The sequence below is a fragment of the Podarcis filfolensis genome, assembly GCF_964270895.1.
Source record: "Podarcis filfolensis genome assembly, chromosome: Z".
In the NCBI taxonomy this organism is placed as follows: Eukaryota; Metazoa; Chordata; class Lepidosauria; order Squamata; family Lacertidae; genus Podarcis; species Podarcis filfolensis.
In genome coordinates, this window is record NC_139617.1 from 17344733 (window position 1) to 17366931 (window position 22199).

General features: G+C 44.4%; 1 protein-coding gene and 1 long non-coding RNA gene across 6 annotated transcripts in view; one reads left to right on the forward strand and one right to left on the reverse strand.

The window, feature by feature from the left end:
- The window catches only part of NOX1 (NADPH oxidase 1), a 34990-nt gene that overhangs the window by 3816 nt on the left and 8975 nt on the right, over positions 1-22199 (reverse strand). For 3 of the 5 annotated variants that reach the window (XM_083595995.1, XM_083595992.1, XM_083595991.1), the window contains exons 2-10: positions 15878-15973; positions 14247-14357; positions 13151-13235; positions 11406-11548; positions 10471-10652; positions 9552-9687; positions 8907-8999; positions 4092-4327; positions 3381-3543 (exon numbers count right to left, since the gene is read on the reverse strand). In XM_083595995.1, coding sequence (XP_083452121.1) covers positions 3381-3543; positions 4092-4327; positions 8907-8999; positions 9552-9687; positions 10471-10652; positions 11406-11548; positions 13151-13235; positions 14247-14306 — 1098 coding nt within the window. In that variant the 5' untranslated portion in view covers positions 14307-14357; positions 15878-15973. Of the gene's footprint in view, positions 1-3380; positions 3544-4091; positions 4328-8906; positions 9000-9551; positions 9688-10470; positions 10653-11405; positions 11549-13150; positions 13236-14246; positions 14358-15877; positions 15974-19326; positions 19369-20217; positions 20258-22199 lie in introns of those variants that run through there. The other 2 variants (XM_083595994.1, XM_083595993.1) reach the window with 2 other exon arrangements.
- LOC310754382 lies at positions 19529-21345 on the forward strand. The gene is made up of 4 exons (XR_014543783.1): positions 19529-19600; positions 19695-20338; positions 20588-20706; positions 21085-21345. It is a non-coding gene; the product is annotated as an uncharacterized lncRNA (long non-coding RNA).

The window sequence follows — 22199 nt, forward strand, 5'->3', positions numbered from 1 at the left end:
TCGTGGTGAGTACCAGCACCTTCTTTCTTTTCTTTTAAAAAAAGCACTGCATACTGCCCACCCCATCTTTGTGTTTGTCTTTTGGTTGCAAAATGGTTTTTTTTTAATGTTGTTTTTCATTTTAAAGGCACAGGAAAGACAAAGTTTCAAAGCAAAACTAAAAGGTGAAGAGGAAGTTTCGTTCAGGAAATTTTTGCAGGGGAGGGTCAAAGATTCAGCCTAGTTAACCAGGCAATTAAGGGAAAATAAAAAGTAAAACAGAAGTTTATTCACCTTCTGAGTGGCTGAAGGTTGGGAGAGACAAACTTCAATTACAGTGGTACCTCAGGTTAAGTACTTAATTCATTCCGGAGGTCTGTTCTTCACCTGAAACTGTTCTTAACCTGAAGCACCACTTTAGCTGTTGCCACACCGCCAGAGCACAGTTTCTGATCTCATCCTGAAGCAAAGTTCTTAACCTGAGGTACTATTTCTGGGTTAGCGGAGTCTGTAACCTGAAGCGTTTGTAACCTGAAGCGTTTGTAACCTGAGGTACCACTGTATAAACAAGCTAGGAAACTGAGCAAGACTTTGAAAGCTGAAGAGCAGCAGGAAGACAAAACTAGGAAAGGATTATGAAGGGATGAACTGAGGGGTACAAGGTGGTAACTACTGGCTTGGTTGGGAAAAGCCCAGAATAAGCATAGCCGGGCACACTTACTTCTGGTTATTTTCATTTGTTCTTATAAAATTAGAATGCATTTTCCCCTAAAACCATTTTCTCTAAACTGTCCAACTCAGTGGTAGGGCGTGTCTTCACGGTGCCCAGTGGGGGGGGGGGCATGGAGGGCAACGTGAGGAGGACACAGCCGGGACTGATTTGAGGGGTGTATGGCTGTTGCATCCTCCTCACACCACCCTGCCAACGCCACCAGAAAAATGCACCCAGCAGGCCTACTCACATGACGCCCCCAGTCCAACTTATTGCTTTAAGAAAAAGCTGGGGGGGGGCACCTGTCTGCAGCTTGTTGTTTAGCAATATTAAAGTGTTCCACCCAGGTTGGGCCAGTTAAAGTCCACGAGTTTTAAAAGTTGTTTAGTGGAGGCAGCCAAAGAAAACTGTTATGTATTGAAGTTCTCACTCTGGCCATCGGGGGTATTGTGTATATAGTTTTCACTCAGGTCCACATCAGTTAATTTAGGTGGGAAACCCTGGGCTGTTGTTGTTACAATGTGACAGCCGGCTGCCTATAAAAGCAGGCCGGCTGAGCTGTGTTCAGTTCAGTTCAGTTCAGTTCCAGCTTACTTATGAAGAACTATTTGGAGAAATCTCTGTGTCATCTGCTTGTCAGCCCACTACTTAATAAAAACAGACATCCATTTAGTGACAGCTGTCGAGTTAAGGAGGAGAGCTTGGTTTGACTGGGTAGTTTTCCCCACTTCCTTCCCATAGTGCAGGCAACAACCTGTGCCATCACAGAGACCTTTTAAGAAGATACGACAGAGCCATGGTTACCTATTGTGTTATACTCATTAAAGGTAAAGGGACCCCTGACCGTTAGGTCCAGTCGCGAACGACTCTGGGGTTGTGGCGCTCGTCTCGTTTCACTGGCCGAGGGGGCCGGCGTACAGCTTCCAGGTCATGTGGCCAGCATGACTAAGCCACTTCTGGCGAACCAGAGCAGCACACGGAAACGCCGTTTACCTTCCCACCGGAGCTGTACCTATTTATCTACTTGCACTCTGACGTGCTTTCAAACTGCTAGATTGGCAGGAGCAGGGACCAAGCAATGGGAGCTCACCCCGTCACAGGGATTCGAACCGCCAACCTTCTGATTGGCAAGCCCTAGGCTCTATGGTTTAGACCACAGCACCACCTGCGTCCCGTTATACTCATTAAAAAGGTAAAGGTACCCCTGCCCTACCGACTCTAGGGTTGTGCGCTCATCTCGCTCAAGAGGCCGGGAGCCGACGCTGTCCGAAGACACTTCCGGGTCACGTGGCCAGTGTGACGAAGCTGCATCTAGTACAAATGCCTCAGTACAACTTAGCCATTAGGTTTTATGACAGTTGAACGTGCTTGTACAAATGCTAATTATCTACCTTACGCCATCATCTTCCTCATGGTGCCAGATAAGACAGCTACAGTCATACCTCAGGTTGCAAACGTGATCCGTACAGAAGGCATGTGCGCAACCCACAGCACCACATCTGCACACGCATGTGACGTGATTCGGCACTTCTGCGCATGCACGTGATGTCATATTGTGATTCTGCACATGCGCAAGCGCTGAAACACGGAAGTAACCCGTTCCGCTACTTCCGGGTTCAGCGCAGTCCGCAACCCAAAAACGCGCAACCTGCAGTATTCATAACCCGAGGTATGACTGTAGTATATTTGGAAGGTGCTTTATGTACTCTGTAGAGTTTGTGATATGAGTTTGTGGGGAACAGACCTTTAAAGCCAGAGCTGGGATAGCTCAGTTGGTAGAACATGAGACTCATAGTCTCAGGGTTGGGGGTTCGAGCCCCACATTGGGCAAATGATTCCTGCAATGCAGGGGGTTGGACTAGATGACCCTCGTGGTCCCTTCCAACTCCACAATTGTATGATTCTAACACCTGCACCTAGCAAATGTTAAAATCTAAGCCAGGTTGAAATATAAGCACGGTTGACTCCATCAATAGAGACAAAGGGGAGATAACCCATTAAGAAAGCCATCAACCAAGCCAGCAAATGGGTGGAGCCCCACCATGGTCTTTGGGAAGATCGCAGAAGGAAAAGTAGTTGCAGTTTGCAAGTAGCAGAAAACTGGAGAAAGGGGGCTCAGAGTACAATATGCTAGAATCTCCTCCATCATAGGCTCAGGTTGTATATCTGTGCAAATAAACTATAAATCCTAAAGGCACCACTGCCTGTGCCTCATTGCCAAAGGAAACACGAACCCTGGGTAACTGCCTGGACCCCTGGAATCTCGGACCACTCAGAGATTGGTGTGGCAGGTAACAGTCTGAAAGCTTTTAAGTCCACTAATAAATCCAAATGGTTGGCACTTTTGAGAACAAGTTCCATTTCTTTTTTCATTTTGCTATCGTTTTCTTTTCTTTTTTGCATCTTTCTGGTTTCTTGATGTGTGTTTCTGGCTTGTACATATTTGAAGCAATCCAAAACCTGCAGAATTGTTTGGAAAAGAGGTGGGTGGTGATGCAATTACATTTCCAGTCATTTTCAATATTCTGAGTGGGGGCAGGGTGGGGATATGACCTGTCCCTAGTTTGAGACTGCAAGATACTACATGTCAGAGGGAGTCTTCACTCCCTGCAACTCAAAGACTAGCATTCTCTAGCAAACCGAATTTATTTCATATTGGTCTCAGTGTAATGGGGCGATCCCACCATACCGTTTTTGTTTGGAGACCCTGGTCACCGTGCTGGAACTTGTACCAGATGGATTTCAGCACAGAGGCAAATGGTGTCACTCCAATCCCAGCTCCCACCAACATAGCCACCTCGTACTGGAACACATCTTCGCTGGCAGTGCCAAAGGGACCATCTACTTCAATCCTGGAAAGTTGAGAAAATCTATCTGCTGCATAGAACTTTGTGCTCAGAAAAATTTAGTTCCACAAACTGAATCAATAATCAATTTAGTATGCAGCCTTTCAGGGGAAGCCTTCTCAAGAAAGTCTGCAAAACATAGTTTACCTTTAGCAGGAATGTTATTCCACATTTAACGCTTCCAGGCCAGACCCCAAATGATCTTCTTTTTACCCATAGACCTCACCTATGACCAGTTCTGCTGTGCCTATCTACCAGCGTTTTTCCCAGTCCTCTTGCCTTCTCCTCACCCTGTCTCCAAATCCCTCCTTCAATGGCCCAATGCAAACTTTGTTCTAATGATGAAAATATTTTGGGATTCATACAGCAGTTTCTTTCCTGTTTGGCTGGACTGCCTTGATATTTGTCCTCTCCAAAGCCCTTCGCATCTGCAGGCCACACAGTAACTGAGCAGCTCATGTACCTGAGCCTGAGCATAAGAGAGAGTTGCTGCTGCTTCACCCCCCAATGGCCTCATCAAAGGCAAATGGTTGCTGGTTTACGCAGCTACTCACCTGGGCACCACCGGGTTTGGCTGCTTAAAGTTGTCAATCAGAGCCTCTGTCCAATCGCCTGCTGCCCTGATGTGGACAGAGAATAACTTTTCCTCTGGAGCAGATGTGAGGGTGAATGGATGCCACTCCAAATAGTAGATAGACGGGCAGTTGAGGAAAACATACTGCCCTACTTCCATGCTGAATCCTTTCTTGTACAACTGCAGCTCAAGGACATTTGAAGGGTGCATAATGGCCTGCAAACAAAAGTCATGCTGACATCGAAAGGGAGAGGAAAACTCCCTCTACCATTCGAAAGGAAATATTAATTGGACTTGAATTCAAAGCAGCTGGCCTTCTTCTGTGGCCAGAAATCTCAATGCCCAAGGTCTTTTCCTGGCACTTAAAAGCACCTAAAAGGCAATAGACAAGCCACCCAACTACAGAAATACCTCGGGTTAAGAACTTAATTCGTTCTGGAGGTCCGTTCTTAACCTGGAACTGTTCTTAACCCTTAGCTGTTAACGTTTCCCTTTTTTTAAGGGAAATTCCCTTATTCCGAATAGGATTCCTTGCAAGAAAAGGGAAAAGTTGACAGCTATGTCTTAACCTGAAGTACCACTTTAGCCAATGGGGCCTCCTGCTGCTGCTGCGCCGCCGGAGCACAATTTCTGTTCTCATCCTGAAGCAAAGTTCTTAACCCGAGGTACTATTTCTGGGTTAGCAGAGTCTGTAACCTGAAGCGTATGTAAGCTGAAGCGTCTGTAACCCGAGGTACCACTGTACAGAAGTTCGCTATTGTGAGCCCACACACTAAACCCTGTCCCTGGAGCCTCCCCCCACCCCAGACGCTGAGATGGGGGCAGAGTGATGGCCTCCCTGTAGCCAAGGTGGGTGGCACCCTGGTCCCGGGAAGTCCTGCGCAGTGTCGCAAACCCTGCCCACCTCTTGGAGCATGTGAGCGGTAACTGTCATTTTGGCACCTGCTGAACATTTTCAACAAGACTTTTACCCTGGCTTGCATCTCTATTGGATTTTAATTGGTTTGACATACGGTTTGTTGTTGTTGGTTGCTCTTTTTACATTTTTTTTAATATTCATATGACTTGTTTAAAATTGGTTTTTATATATGCAAAAAAAATTAGCTGCTTTTAAAACATGCTGCTGCCATTTGTCTTTTGTTGTTGTACTGTAAACTGCATTGGGTGCCTCCTGGGAAGTCATAAATAAATAATCTGCGGCTCAAGAATCTCGCAGCAAGCAACAGCCACAGGCTTCCGCATGCCCACATTATGCCCAGAGTGGAGAAGCAACAAAACTCATTTATTTATTATTTAATGTATTAAATTTGCATACCAACCATCATTCAAGGATCACGGGGCAGTTTACAGTATAAAAACACATAACATAATACACTGGAACCTCAGTTTTCGAACGTGATCCATTCTGGAAGACCACTCGACTTCCAAAATGTCTGAAAACTGGAAGCAGAAGCCTCAATACAATAGGGAAGCTCAAAACGGAAGCTGCATGGCATGTTCGGCTTCTGAAAATCGTTCGAAAACCGAAGCAGTTACTTCCGGGTTTTTGGCATTCGAAAGCTGAAACATTTGTCAATGGAGACAATTAAACAACTGAGGTTCTACTGTAACAAATAAAACAATAACCCAACCACCACACACACAGTTTAAAAGGCCATAGTTTCTTTAATTAGCCAAAGGCCTAGGGGAAGAGGAATGTTTTTGTCTGGTGCCAAAAGAGGTGAAATGAAGGAGCCAGGCTAGCCTCCCTGTGGAGAGCATTCAATAAATGGGTAATATTTGGTTGGGAGCTGCCCAGAGTAGCTGGGGAAACCCAACCAGATGGGCAGGGTATAAATAATAAATTATTATTATTATTGATGGGTTAGGGAATTCTCAGGGTTCAAGCCTGATACACAGGGCTGCCTGGACCAGCCAACTGAATCTGGACACAAATTGTCAGCAAAACAGGCCATCTTTATTGAAAAAGCATGCATTCCAACCAGCTCTCACCAAGCAGGCGGGGCACCCCGAAAAAACAAAAAATTCACCTCTATTCCTACTAAGCAGATGTCATATGACACCAGAGTTGCAGAACAGGATCATAAGGTTTCTGCCCTCTCCCCTATTCATTTATTCCTCACCAGACTTTCTTAGTAAATAAAAAGTCCTGGAGATAATGGCTAAAGCCTACAGTGTTCTTTGTCAAGGATTCCTGTTATCTATCCACAAACTGGCTATAGAGGAAGCCAGGAATGTGTTGTCGCATGAGGCAAAATACCCCACCACTGCTGCAAGAGAACTCTCCAAGGGCTTCCTAGAACACTAATCTCTTACCAAGACTCAGCAAAAGGGAGGTTTTTCTGGGGGACGAGGAAGACCAGCAGCAACGCTGTGCAGCGAGATGCTGTACCACCCTGCCACCACTGAAGCCTCCCTTACCTTGGCTGCTAGTGGGGTGGGTGAGTACACTTCTTCCACTACCACCACCCAAGGCAGCTGCTTCATGGGAGGGTTGGCTGCGCACATGTGCACACACTTAGAATTACATTTCTCATTCTTGATCTCTTCAAAATTTTGTTCTTTTTCCTCAGAGGGCAGAAAGAAGTGGCCCATCCATGCAGGACTTTGGAACAGAGGCCAAGGACCCCACCCAGCAGAATGAGCAGGAAGCCCCTCCCCCTATTCCCCCACCCAAACAGAGCGGGGAGTACAGTCATACCTCGGATTACAGACACTTCAGGTTGCGTTTTTTTGGGTTAAGGACCAGCCGAAACCTGGTAGTACCAGAACAGGCTACTTCTGGGTTTTGGGTTCATGCAGGTGCAGAAGCACTACATCGCGCTATGCGCATGCGAAGAAGTGCCGAATCACAACCCGCGTGTGCACAAACGCGCTGCTGGGTGTCCCGAACACTGTGGGTTGTGAACGTGCATCCCGCACGGATCACGTTCACAACCCGAGCGTCCACTGTACTGTTATCTGAAGAGGCGGAAGGAGCCCCACATAAGACCACTTAAGTCCAGTGTCTACTCGATGCTGTGCTTTAGTCAGCTTTCATCCCAATCTGATTAGGCCAGGAGCACTTTCAGGCTCTCGCTGTTTCCAGGTGGAGTTCCAATCACACTCTAGCAAACTCATATTGCATCATTATAGTCGGTGGAGGTGAGGTGTCTTGCTCAACAAGCCCACTTCCCCAAAAGACCAGACATTCCGTGATAAGGAAAGGGATAGGGAAATGCGCTGGAAACTTGGGGACAAGACTTGCTATGGCACAACGTCATAGAATTTCCCCGCAAACAAATCAGAATGTGTGCTTGTTAAATAGCTAACGTTGTCTAGTACCCCAACACATAAATCAGGATGTAAACAGTAAACAGGTTGCAGAGTGGTAGGATGACATTGTGTCAAGCAAAGATTTCCCCATACTTACCAGTGCATTTTCCCATGATTTACCATGAAGAGTCTGATGGGGGGGGCAGGTTTGCTGTATAACAGTTCCAAATCAGCTTTAGTTGCAGAAAGCCTCTCCTCTTCCCAGAGGGGGTTGTGAGCAGGAATCACTTCCTGCAGTCGGGGGGGGGGGGTGGCTAGGCCCCCGCGTCACTGGAGCCCTGGGCCCGCGTCATGCCCCTCAGCCAGCCAATCCGGCTCGCTGGGGGGCGTGGTTTAGCCGGATTTAAACGGCCGCAGGCCCATGAGCTCTCCCTTGCTTTTCCGGCTTCCACGGATTACCAACCCACCCACCCACCCTCTAGGTTTTGCTTCAGCTCCCTCCCTTGCTATGGACTTCGGCTGGTCGCCTTTGTTGTCCAAGGGGCCTGGTAGGAATTTTTTCCACTTGGCAAATTGGAACTAGCCGCTTGGTTTATTGCCTACCTCATAGCAAATTGTCACAACTTGGTGGTTAGGCATCGGAAAATGCGTTGTGTGTTGGAGGGGAGGTTGTGACCATCACCCACCCCTCCACTTGAAGGGTATTCCATTAAAGGAATCCGGCGGTTGTGGTTCCTGTCCAACGCCCAGGTGGTGGCTAGGGCCATGGCATGACCCTCCGGTGACTAGGGCAGCGGTTCTCAACCTGTGGGTCCCAGATGTTGTTGGACTACAACTCCCATCATCCCTGAGCTCTGGCCTTGCTAGCTAGGGGTGATGGGAGTTGTAGTTCAACAACATCTGGGGACCCACAGGTTGAGAAAGGCTGCTCTAGGGGAAAGCTTCCAGTTGATTCGCATCAACAAGCTCCCCCTACAGGTTGTTAACCCTTGCATGACTCCCTGCAGAGCGGGCAGAAGTCAAGTATAGTCTGTTCGGATCCAATGCCTAAGCCAATACCACTCACATTCTGTAACCAATAAAGTTGTGGCCTTTTTTAGCCCATTAACCCAAATACTTGTGTCCATGTATCTTATTTCATCACCAAGTGGGGAGCGGGGCCTTGACTCACAAGCTGAACCGGTATACGATTGAATCCCACCTGAAAACACCAGCAGTCTGAAAGTGCCCTCAATTTACCACTGACAGGAAGAACTTGTCTTGATTTCCTTGAGCTCTAGCTGAGGGCAGATCCACACCACATATTTAAAACACATTTGATGAATGTTTAAAACAGATGACTTCCCCCAGAGAATCCTGGGAACTGTTGTTGTTTACCTCTCACAGAGCTACAATTCCTGACAACCTTAACAAACAACAGTTCCCATGATTCTTTGGGGGTGCTTTCAGTTGTATGGTGTGCTTCCATCTTGAGGCACACTTAATGTGTCGTACGTATCCGACTCAAAGCCAAGAAGAAGAAGAAAGCAGAGATGCTTACCTTTACAACAACCACCTTCTGGCAGGAACGCCAAATCCTCAAGGCTCTCTCAAAGGCATAGAGAATTATCGGGGCCAACACCCACTTCCAGGACTTTAAAGAAACAACATCCACGTTAGAATGGACAGTTTAATTGCGGGGCCAGCATTTTCCCACTTGTGAAACCTTCCACCTTCATCACTTCAGTGCTTTCCTCATGTTGTACCGTATTTTTCGCCCCATAGGGCGCACCTAGTTTTTTTTGGGGGGGGGAATAAAGAAAAAAAATTATTCCCCCCCCAGAACAGGCTGCTATCCACAGGGATGCAGGCAGCTCTCTGCAAGCCGTGGGAGCCCAGCGCGAAGTCACGCCGGGCTCCCACGGCTTGTGCAGAGCTGCGCGAAGCCCAAAGCCTGGGGCGTGCTGCAGGCAGCTCTCCACAAGCCTAGGGAGCCCGTCGGGAACTCCCGCGGTCTCCCAAGGCTTGCGGATAGCTTCCTGAAGCCTGGAGAGCGAGAGGGGTCGGTGCGCACCGACCCCCCTCGCTCTCCAGACTTCAGTGAAAGCCTGCATTCGCCCCATAGGATGCACACATATTTCACCTTCATTTTTGGAGGGGGAAAAGTGCATCCTATAGGGCGAAAAATACGGTATGTCATTCTTACCTCAGCAGGAAGACCCTGAAACTCAGGCACTTTGCAATGAGTGCTGTTGCCTTGAGCCCACTCTGTATACTGCCCAGCACAGAGCTTAGGATTGCTCTCCTCCAAGCTTTTGTCTGTCTGCCCACGAACAAGACCTCTGGAAAAAAGAACAGAACCATCAAAACTGCAAATGTGAAAGAAAGGAACAAAAGCCCAGTACAGTGGTACCTCGGGTTAAGTACTTAATTCGTTCCAGAGGTCTGTTCTTAACCTGAAACTGTTCTTAACCTGAAGCACCACTTTAGCCAGTGGGGCCTCCTGCTGCCGCCGCGCCGCCGGAGCACAATTGTGTTCTTATCCTGAAGCAAAGTTCTTAACCTGAAGCACTATTTCTGGGTTAGCAGAGTCTGTAACCTGAAGTGTATGTAACCTGAAGCGTATGTAACCTGAAGCGTATGTAACCCAAGGTACCACTGTAGTGGAAAAGGAGGTTTGCTCATACAGGCCATGTGAGCTAAGCAAACCTTTCCAATAGACTCTTTCAGCTCATATTGTGTTTGGTTTTCAGTTGTAAGGTGTGGGTTGCAAAAAGGTTGCTCTTTGCTTTAAATCAGCAGTGGGGAAGTGTGCACATAGAAACACGTATTAGTGAAAATAACATTCAAATGCACCATATGTGGATAAATTGTTTCGCAAAAAAAAGTGTATATTAGGCAAAACAACACAACAAGATGTGCATGTTAGGAGAAATTCGCACTAAAAAACTAATGAATTTTCAGGAAGACTACTTAAAACACACACAGAGAGACACACAAATACTGCTTTTGATTTGTAGAGAGCTTAACATTCCTCTTAGGGAAAAGAGGAACATGAAATGGTTAGATTCGCCCACTCCTAGCTATCCTAGCTAGCCTACCCCACAATTGCAGAAGTGCCTTACGCAATGCCATGGATGACGAGGCCCAGAAAGTAGATAACAAAGAGATGATGGGTGTACCAGAAAACCTCAAAGTAGTTTCTGCGGATGAACTCCATAGAAGAAGTGACCATAAGGATGAAGGACAAGGTGATGATCACACCAGTTAGACCAGGAATGGTGGTGAATGCCACATACAAGGGTGTCTGCAGATGAAAGCCAGATTATGACATGTAAAGTTGTGCTTGATAAAAGCTCTGCCTTACAGACAAGGTTTAATTATGACATTTATATACCACCTTTTCTCCCAGGAGCTCAAGGTGGTGTACATGGTCCATGACACTGAAAGATAGCTGTATACATGAAGGAGCGTCTCCATCCCCATCGTTCAGCATGGAGACTGAGGTCCAGCTCTGAGGCCTTCTGGTGGGTTCCCTCATTGCAAGAAGTGAAGTTACAGGGAACCAGGCAGAGGCCCTTCTCAGTAGTGGTGCCCACCCTGTGGAATACTCTCCCATCAGATGTCAAACAGACATACAAATATTTGACTTTTAGAAGACATTTTAATGTATCGTTTTTTAAATACTCTGTTGGAAGCCACTTAATAATAATAATAATAGTTAGGTTAGGTTGAGAGATGGTGATTGGTCCAAGCAAGGCTGAGTGGGGTGTCTTCTTCATAAGGGCTATAGACTCTTAGGTTGCGTTCACACATCCTAGTAACCCAGAACACACAAGCGCACCACTGAAATTCTCCTTAAAAATAACACCAATGAACTAATAACACCCAGATGAAAACTAATCACCAGGAGGCTCTAAATAGAACAAAATGCATAACACTGACAAGTTATTGCTTACAGTCAAAAGGAAAGGAAGCTTTCAGCAAGGCTGAAGCACCAGCAACTTTCCCTTTCAGAACTTCAATGATGCTTAGTGAGCAAAGCTTGTGAGGCACCAACCGTAGTGTTTGAATGGATGGGGTTTAGCCACAACCCATCGTCCTCATGTAAGTGAGAGAGGGTGGAAGCCAGGTCTCCGTCTGTTGCTTGCTTGGCAAGGTTGTACCACTCAAAGTTGAGCAGGTGAGCAATGATGTGAACCACTGAAAGAGAGGGCAAGAAACACCTGAACTGTGTCCTTATACAATATGCTGACACCAGCAAAGGGGCTATTTCTATACTGATGTTCTCTTTCTATACTAATTGGGGCTAAATGCATGTAGCTGTCTGCCCTTGCTGGCTCAGTGTGTATGTGTCCATGCGTACACATTCCCATGTAGGTATGGGGGAGAAAGTGATTCAGTTCGCCTTTTTATACAAACCTACCTAATATGCACTTCCTGAACCAGTGACCAAACTGAAATCATGGACCTCAAGGACCGCCTCTCCACATATAAACTGTCCTGGACTCTGTGAGATTCATCCTCTGAGGCCCTTCTTTATGTGCCTCCTCCACAAGAGGTCAGGAGGGTGGCAACATGAGAACTGGGCTTTCTCTGCAGTGGCTCCCCATCCATGGAATGCTCTCCCAGGGAGGCTCACCTGGCACCTTCATTATACATCTTTAGACGCAAGGTGAAAATATTCCTCTTCAGCCAGGCCTTTGGCTGATTAATATCCTACAGCCCTTTAAATGTTTCTGTAGGGAGCGGGAGTTATTATTTTGCTCCTTTGGTTTAATTTATAACTTGTGTTTTATCTTGCATTTTATTCTGTGAACTGCCCTAAGAATCTTTTGATGAAGGACGGTATTTAATTTGAAGAAGAAGAAGAAGAAGAAGAAGGAGAATGCAACTATACTTTGAAATGTGTACTTCTCTGCATTGTGTGATGCAGTTCTCTTTTTTTTATAATGATATTTATTAAAATTTCAAAAAAAAAATTCACCCCGGAAGTCTCCAACCCAAACGTGTACATAACAATACACGTATTGGCGAGAGCAATGTACTAAAGTTATGTCATGCTAGTGAAAATTCCTTGCAGAAATGTCAATATTAGGCACTGGTTTTCAACTTCCTCCTTTCCAGTCTCAGGACTCAGCTATGTTAGTAAAGATGGTGATATGAATGTGCTATAAACATGCATCACCAGATTGCACCATAGAGCAGGAAATTTTAAAACATGGTTTTCCATAGAGATTTCTTTCTTTTGTTATAATGATCTAATTCCTGACTTATTTATAGCTTACCCCACCCCACCCCCCGTGTCTACATCCACCCTCAGTCTTGTCCCTGCAGAACTCAACAGGAAGGAGGATGTGGCCAAACATAGAATCAGTCATTGCCCCTGGCTCCGCCTACTGTTGACCACCCTGACTTCTGCCCCCACCATTCTGCACCCATTTTTTAAATATAAAAACAATAGTTAAATGCTTTTGAAATTGTTATTTTGAATACCTTTTTTTTTTTTTGGTATAAAAAGATGTCAAGGCTTCTTAGCAAAATGTTATGAGTATTAACCTACCCAATCCATTACAAACATAAACTGTGAGCTCAACAGAACCCTTAGTTGGGAATCAATTTGAAGCACAATAGAAATGCTCTAGTTTGGCAACATATTTCCTTCCCACCCCCAATTCATTTAAGTTCTACTGGTGACATCATTGTTTATCACTGCACATTTGTGGAGTGCCTTGCAGCTCTTATTGTACTCATGAAAACGAATGTTGGGCCCTTTTGATTTCTCTAGAACAGAAGTCATTTTACCTGTGTGGAGGGCAATCATGTAGGCCACCAGCTTGTGGAAGGTCAAGTTGTGATCTAGTTGTTTCCTCATGGTGCGTCTGCAACACTGAATGGAAACAAAAAAACAGGCCAGCTAGCAGACTGGGGTGTAAAATTCAAGGTGGGTATAACACAGGATGGGCACCCCAGCATCGGCCCCAACTTCATCCAAAGGATCACCCAAGCAATGCTCATCTGCCCCACACCTGACATGATATGTGACTACAAAGCAATTTCAAAGCAGGAATCAGGAGCTTAACAGGAAATTGCTCCTTTGCAAACAGGACTCCCTGTGATATGCAGCTGATCAGCAGAAGGAAATGGAAGAAATTATTCAGATTATTGTTACATGATGATGATGATGATGATGATGTGGGGTTGATCAGCAAAGGGGGCTGGAGGAAATGGTTTGGATTGTTGTAGTTGTAGTTGTTGTTTCATGTATTTATATTCTGCCTCTCTCCCAAGATTTAAAGGGCTTCTTCCATTCTAATGACACAGTATGAGAAATACACAGAGAGTTGTATCCAATGTATCGCTGTGTTAGTGTCACTTAGCGGTGCACTTATTTCGCCAGTGAAATGTTTTGGACCAGCAGAACGTTTCCCCCCAAGAGAATCCATAGGTAGGTTGTGGGGCTGAGCTATCTGTTGCACAGTGGTTTTCTGCAAGCCACAACTATTGTGTTGGGTTCCTCTTTTTGCACAGCCTTAAAACTCACCTGTCCATTAACACAACAGATATTGATGTAATAAACAGCCCAGAGGTCCCAAACACCATGATTTCCTCGGATGAAGAAAACTGGACGAAGGAAACCTAGCTGGAAAGACAGCCTCCTTGACCACATTCACACCATACATTAACACCACTGTGATGCCTCTTTAAACAGTTATGACCTCCCCCCCCCCCAATAATCCTGGGAGCTGTTGGTTGTAAATGTAAGGTGTGAATGTAGCCTCCATATTTTTTTATATTGTAAACCGCCTTGTGATCCTCAGATGAAGGGCAGTATAGAAATTGAATAAATAAATTATAAGCAACAAATTGGAGGTGCAGTTGAGATCCATTTCTTGCTCACCCAACAGCTGCCCCTCAGAAAGGAGAGAAGGTTCCGGCAAACAGGCAGCAGGATCAGCATGCTGTTGAAGTTGAGGCATTTGGCCGAAGCACGTGCCCAAGGCAGGGCAGACTACAAATAAAAAGAGGAGAAGCTGCAGAAGGGTGTTGGGTTTTTTTTACTACAAACTTGTAACTGTTTTATACTCCGGTCTGGCTCTACCATTAGGTAAAGAGAGGCAGCTGCCGCTAGTGTCGGGATAGAGGTGGGCCCCAGAAATTTGGTTCGGTTTGCAATTTAATGTAAAACTCCCCAGTTTGTACTTCCTAAAACAGTATGCAAACCTTAACACAGGCATCTTTCCACTCTCTCACTTTTCCAAATTTTGCACTACAGTTCTCCAATAAAATAATCGGTAATAAAAATGTGTGCCTATTAGGGGAAAGTGTGCCTTAAACTGCACGTTAGTGGAAAATATACATAGAAAAATGCATCGCATTTGGGAAATTTGTTTGCAAAAAAAGGTTTATATCCAGAGAAATTTGGACAAAGATGCGAATTAAAGAGAACTTAAAAAAAATATTTGAAATTTACAAACTAATGCAAAATTGTGAAGAGCTGAGGTCTGCCATACGTCAATCAAAATTTTATGTTCCTGGTTGTTGTTGTTTTTTAAAAAGCTCAACAATATGGCAATCCTAGAAGAGCTGAGTTTAAGATTTGGAAAATGAGAAACTGAACTCTATAGGTGGAATATGCTGGGCGGGGCATGGGGGAAAGTAGAAAAGTATTCAAGGGCATATGACATATGACCTGCTCTATGCAAATCACACTGCATGCCTTCAGTTGTCTTTTCCTCCCATCTACCTATGCCACTTTTCCTCCTCTACCTGCCTACTCCTCACACCATGCTCTCAGCCTGTGCACAAGAGCTAACTACAGTGGTAGCTCTGGTTAAGAACATAATTTGTTCCCGAGGTCCATTTTTAAGCTGAAACTGTTCTCAACCTGAGGGACCACTTTAGCTAATGGGGCCTCCTGCTGCCGCTGCCACACGATTTCTGTTCTCATCCTGAAGCAAAGTTCTTAACCCAAGGTACTATTTCTGGGTTAGCGGAGTCTGTAAACTGAAGTGTCTGTAACCTGAAGACTCTGTAACCCGAGGTACCACTGTAGTTGGTAATGCTTGCCATCATTTGTAATTTAGGTAGTTTATTATCCCCAATGGCCAATTGCAAGGCTTATTTTGCATTGGTAGAAGCTGGTCCAATTAGGGCAAATGCGGTGCTATCCAACCCCCAACCAGCCCCCAAATGCCTGACTTCCAACTTCCAAGGGGTTGTACTACCAACAACTTCCTCTTCCTGACCCTCAGTCTCAGGTGTTGCTCCTCAGCCGGAAGGATGGGGGGGGGTCAAAACTAGGATTAGTTGACTCTGACTCCCATTGGCTCAGATTCCACCTATTTTTGAGGCTCCTTACCTTCTGCCCTAACAGCCCAATGATTCATATGCTATATTAATTAACAATATGCAGGGTATTAATCCTGTCAATGAATTAGGATTTTCAAACAAGCATATCTTGCTATCCTTTGCCAAGATTATTCATCTCCTAAGAGCAGAGGCAATCAGAAGTTGAGGAGATGGTCTCACCCCAAGGATCTGGCGGGTGTAGAAGTACTTTTCACCTTTGTCAAATGTCAAGAAATAAATCACAAAGAGTGAAACGTTTACTCCCAGCCAAGCAGCCTAGAACACAGAAGCAGAAAACATAGTTGAGTTGGCTTACTAAACCCGACACACTTTAGAATATTGGGGGGTTGGGGGAACGGGCAAAGGTTTTAGCTCCATGACTGTCACCAATAATTCCAGTACAACTTCATCCTTTATTTCAAAATAAAAATAGATCATATCATGTGAATATATGGCAAGAATAACAGTTGCATTATTTGAAAGATTATTATATCAAGGGGCAACTTCTTAAACAGTAGCAAAGATGCAAGTGCGTTTAGAAAATAATCGTATCGTATCGTAAAACCTTTTATTGGCATCACATACAACATCCAAAACAAATCACTGCAGAATTACCACTTCCCCAGTGACATAAACATTTGCTAAAAGAAAGGAGGCAGAGCAGTCTATTGTCACATCTCTTGGTCTCCAGGGAGATCAGACATCTACAGTGTATTTCAACGACAAAAAACCAAATAGAGATATTTAGCCACTAACTTGGTGAGTTCCTGATCATTCCCCAGTAATAGAAAATGTATGACCTCTGACTCTGGTTTCCATTTGGGGATACAGAGTTGATCTAGAAATTGCTGGCGGAGATCAGCACATAGTTTACAATTGAGAACCATATGTGGTTCCACCAGGTGGTCTTCACATGGGCAAGTTCTTGCTCCTTCCACCCTGCCTGAGAACCTTCCCCAAAGGAGGTTTGATGGATTTGAATTAAACCTGGCCAGCGAAAATGCCCTTCTTTCTTGAGGGTTAAGCAGAAATTCAAGATAATTATGGTTAATTTCATGTGCCCAAGAAAGTTGAAAATAAAGAGGGGAACATGTTTTCTCTGCTGCTACTGTTAGTTCTTGGTGTTCAATATCCCACAACCTAGTTTTTATTATAGCCTTGACAGATGGTAGGGACATCGATCGCAAAAGTTCCACTGCCAGCCCGAGTTGCTGTACCTTCTTGTTAAATGGTTGTAGCCCTGGGGAAAGAAAGGGGTCTAGCAAAACTTCGCTAAGGAGAGGATCTTTATCTGATGTAAGGCAGATGTTTAACCAGCATAGAAGAAATCTCGCCCAGGCAACAGTCTCTATCTTGTGTTGACCTCCCTCTAGACACAAGGCTGCATAGGGTACACAGCGTGGGACAGCGAAAATCTTGAAGAGAAAAGCTGCCTGTACTCGTTCAACCAACTGGGTAAACCCTGGCAGCCAGACTGGAATACCATAAAGCAACTGAGCTATAACTTTGGCATTGAAGACCTTAAGGGCAGAAGGGATATGCAAATTACCTCTTGTTATGAAGAAACACATTATGGCCTGCATAGACAACTTACTGGCATTCACTGCCGTTGCATGGTGCGTGGACCAGAGAGGCCTATGATGGAATGTAATTCCCAGACAGTTGAATTCAAATACCTGCTGGATGGGTTTACCACCAAATACCCAGCTATAGCTCTTGCATGAATTCCCAGAGACCAGTATTTTGCTTTTGTCAAAGTTCATGCACAATTTCATTCTGGACAGATAGTCAATACAGGAATTTAACGGTCGCTTTAAGCCAATTCTTATCCGTGAAAGCAAAATCATATCATCTGCATGTAGGAGGATGGGAATGCTTAATGCATTGAGTTTTGGGCTGTGGGCATCTACATGTTTTAGTGAAGAAGCGAAGTCGTTAAGAAAAAGGTTAAAAAAGGAGGGAGCGAGTACACAGCCCTGCTTAACTCCTCGGTTTATGATGGCAGGATCTGTCATTTCATTCTCTTGTGTTGTTCTTATATGGCAGGTGTTCTTTGTATAAAGTTTTTTGATCAAGTGGAGTAATCTGGGTTCTAGGCCCATTGTCTCCAATTTGGTCCATAATAGCCCCCTGTCAACAGTGTCAAAAGCAGCCTTAATATCTAGGAAGGCCACATAGAGATGTTCTTTGTGGAGCCACATGTACTTAGTGGCTTATTGGCCGATAGTTGGACGACAGCTTTTTATCACCCTTTTTAAAGATTGGAATAATTATAGATTGCTGCCATGAGTTAGGCATAATACAATATCTATCTATCTATCATAGTGAAAAGTTCCACTAGTATTGGAGCCCACCACTCTGACTTGGCTTTGATCAATTCAGATGGAATGGCATCAGGGCCAGCCAGTGGCGTAGCGTGGGTTGTTAGCACCCGGGGCAAGGCAAGTAATTTGCGCCCCCAACCCGTGGATTTGCACCCCCTAACCCATGGATTTGAGCCCCCTAACCCTAACCCCCAGATGTTGCGCCCGGTGCGGCTGGCCCCCCTGCACCCCCACGCTACGCCACTGGGGCCAGCAGCCTTTCCTAGTTTCATCTGGTCGATTAAACTTATAACTTTGGTAATGGAGACAGGAGGCCACTCATCCGCGAGAGTAAAAGTGGCATGATCCTGACTATCAGGAGAAGGAGCCAAGATGCCGTCGTTAGAGGAAGCACTGATTTGAGCTCTGCGTTAGTTGTGAGGTTTTTATTAGTTTTTATTAGTTTTTACTAGTTTTATCAGCTTTTTATTAATTTTTACTAGTTTTCGTTTATTGCTTGGTAGTTTAAAATAACTAAGATACCGAGCGACAAACTAAAACTAAAAGTTTTAGAGAAAGTCCTGGAAAGTCCCGGAGAAAGCCTTAATTAGCTCCAGCTCAACTCAGTGTACCAACTACTTATCAGCAGGAGAGGAGTTCAAATGCCCTAATCTTGGAAGGATGCTGAGTTTCCTGATTTACAGCTGAAAATAGTAGCAGCTGCATTTCTGTGAAAATGTCTAAGAAAAAGAAGCGATTGGCTTCATCTCCACAAGTGAGCCTACAGCAGAATTGCAAGCAGAAAATAATCAAATCAATATCATGCTTGTTAGGATATCAGTTAAGATCATTTCTTATAAATACATAAATCACATGGCACAATGAATACACACTATTTGAATGGGAATGCCCATCAATTTTGTGGGGGCTTAGCCCCCTCAAATATTTTAGGGGGGCAAATCCCCCACAGCCCCTAGGAGTTGGCTCCTATGTGCCTTGCATACAGAAGGTTCTGGGTTCAGTTCCTGAAATATCCAGGAACAGTTCACCCTCCGGTGCACCGGCAGAGGCCCATCCAGCAGAATGCTCAGGAGGGAGCTCAAATATAGCAGGGTCAGCTATAAAGCAAATGAAGCAATTGCCATCTATAAAGAGAGAGTCCCATAAAAACCATTTATGTTCAGAGTCTAAAATTAGCTAACCGCCCCACTGCTGAGACTGATCTCCTTTTTATTGCTCATCCATCATTGTTTGTGCTCATGACGCTATGTATCTCTTATCAATTTCTGATCAGTCAAATACAGACTTAATATGTCAACTACTTACAACTTCTCTATGTTTGACCATATCACATATTTGAACTGCCTTTCCAGTTCAAACTACTTAGGAACTGATCCAGATTCCATTAAGAGCAACGACTGGAAACAGCCGCAGGCACCAGCAAGCTCTGGAGCTACTGCTCAGGCCATTAGCTGCGTTCCCACAGCCAGCAAATGTCACTCAGTGTGCACAGAAGCAGCAGCCTTGGCAGGGAGGAAGAGCAAATTTGTTCTTCTGAATCAACTTTGCAACTGGCTCCTGAACATTCCTGCACCATAAAGTATGAGGAAGTTAGGGTGTTATGGAGGTTTTGAACAGGTTTTATACTTTCTCTCTTTGTTTTGGTAAATATTGATTTTATTTTATCATTGTAGATAAAGGACTCATTGCTTGTGACAACACTTGTATTTTGGAACTCCACGCCAATCGATGTGGGAGATGGCCTTCTTGGTGGCTGCTCCCAGGTTTTGGAACTCCCTTCCCAAAGAGGATGGACTGGCTCCTTCCTTGTTGTCCTTCCGCTGGCAAGTGTAGACTCCTTTATTCCAGCAGACTATGAGGAACCAATTGCTTTTAAGAAAAGGGTTTAAATAATGTGTTGCACTGTTTGTGTTTGTTTGCCATGACTATCTGCAATTTAATAGGACTGTAATTTACACTGTTGCATTCCATTTTCAACAGTAACATTGTACTGTTTGCGCTTTAAGCAACATGTGCTTTATCTGTATTTGTGTTGATTTATGTGAACTGCCTCAAGTTCCGGGTTCTGGGGGAAAGACAAGATTTAAGAAGGATATTGACAAGCTGGAATGTGTGCAGAGGAGGGTGACCAAGATGATCAAGGATCTGGAAACCAAGCCTTATGAGGAGCGGTTGAAGGAGCTGGGTAAGGTTAACCTGGAAAACAGGAGACTGAGAGGAGATACGACAGCCATCTTCAAGTATCAAACAGGCTTTCCCATGGAAGAGGGAACAAGCTTTTTTTCTCCTGCTCTGGAGGGTAGGATCCAAACCAGGGGTAGGCAACCTATGCCCTGTGGGCTGGATGCGGCCCAATCGCCTTCTCAATCTGGCCCGGGGATGGTTTGGGAATCATCGTGTTTTTACATGAATAGAATGTGTGCTTTTATTTAAAGTGCATCTCTGGGTTATTTGTGGGGCCTGCCTGGTGTTTTACATGGGTAGAATGTGTCCTTTTATTTAAAATGCATCTCTGGGTTATTCGTGGGGCATAGGAATTCATTCATTTTTTTTCTTCAAAACATAGTCCAGTCTACCACATGGTGTGAGGGATGGTGGACCGGCCCATGGCTGAAAAAGGCCGCTGACCCCTGATCCAAACCAATGGCTTCAGGTTGCATGAACATCAAGAAGAACTTTCTGACAGTAAGAGTTGTTTAACAGTGGAGCAGAATCCCAAGAGAGGTTGTGGGCTCTTCTTCCTTGGAGGTCTTTAAGCAGAGGTTGGCTAGGCCATCTGTCATGTATGAGCTAGTTCAGATTCCTGCATTGCTGGGGACTGAATTAGATGAGCCTCGAGGTCCCTCCCAGCTCTACAATTCTATGGTTCTATGAAATAAAATAAATAATGTTGACACTGGGCTGGCACCATCACTGCCTTCCATCACTCCCCCCTGCTGACACATGATTTAGTTGCATCTGTCCTTCAACTTTCTTTAGATGTTTTTTGAATGTTTTTGACAGGTTTTTAAGATGTTCTAAATTTGCTTTTATTAACTTTATTTGTTTTTCTTGTTGTTGCAGAAATGCTTGCCTTCCTGGACTCCTTCCGAAAGAAGGACAAGATACAAATGTAATAATTAAAATTAATGAATTAATGAATAATAAACAAACAAAAAAATAGACTAAACAGTTGTAAGAACTGAAACACAGCCATCTTCAAAATTTGCACAAATCCAAATTTGCAGTATGGTTTTCCAACTAACAATGTTTACAGAAAATGCAAGTCAAGGGGAAAACATGCATTAAAATAAAAATGTAAGTGAAAATAACATTCAAAATTGCATTATATTCGAAGAAATTACTTGCATAAATGTGTACTTCGGTTAAGACTGTGTTAAAAATGCATTTATTGGGAGTAATTCACTCAAAAATGATGAAGATTTTTAATGAAGATTTTTTTAAAAGAAAGTCACAAATTGCTGTAGAAATATGGGAAACGGAATATAAGATTGAAAAGAAATAGAATTTGTGAGAAATGAAATTGACAGATCCTTCCATCCCCAGTCTAGATTCCACTTCATCAGATGCATGAAGTGTTAGCTTCAGCTTGCATTTGGACATGTATTTATAAGCATACATGGAGAGGGAGTACATAAATCCAGTTATCTTTCAGAAAAAATGATCTATCCCGGAACACAGAAGATCACTATTCTAGGGCATCCTCCTAATTGTACAGAAACAAAAAACAGATCCCTTCTACATACATACAGTGCTTTTTTTCTTTTTTAAAAAAGTTTAGGAACACTGTACTCTCATTTTCCTACTTATATTGAAATACTGCCCCTCAATGAGGCCAAATTTAGATTCACAAAATGTTTAGGGGTATGCATACACCTGAGTCCCCCCAGAAAAAAAGCACTGCATACATATTATGTTAGTAAATGTCAAAAGATACCCTGCATGCTTAACTGGGAGCAGGTGCCTTCTCAGTAGTGGCACCACAACTGTAAAATTTCCTTAAAATACCTAAGGAGAGCACTGTGAGACCAGACAGAAGTCCTATTAAGGTACCTCAAGACTTTTATTTTGTAGGAGTGATTCAAGCACATACCTAAAACTTAGGCCCCATCTGCACTATAAGATGTAAAACAGCACCATACCACTTTAAACCATCATGGGGACTGTAGTTTGTTACG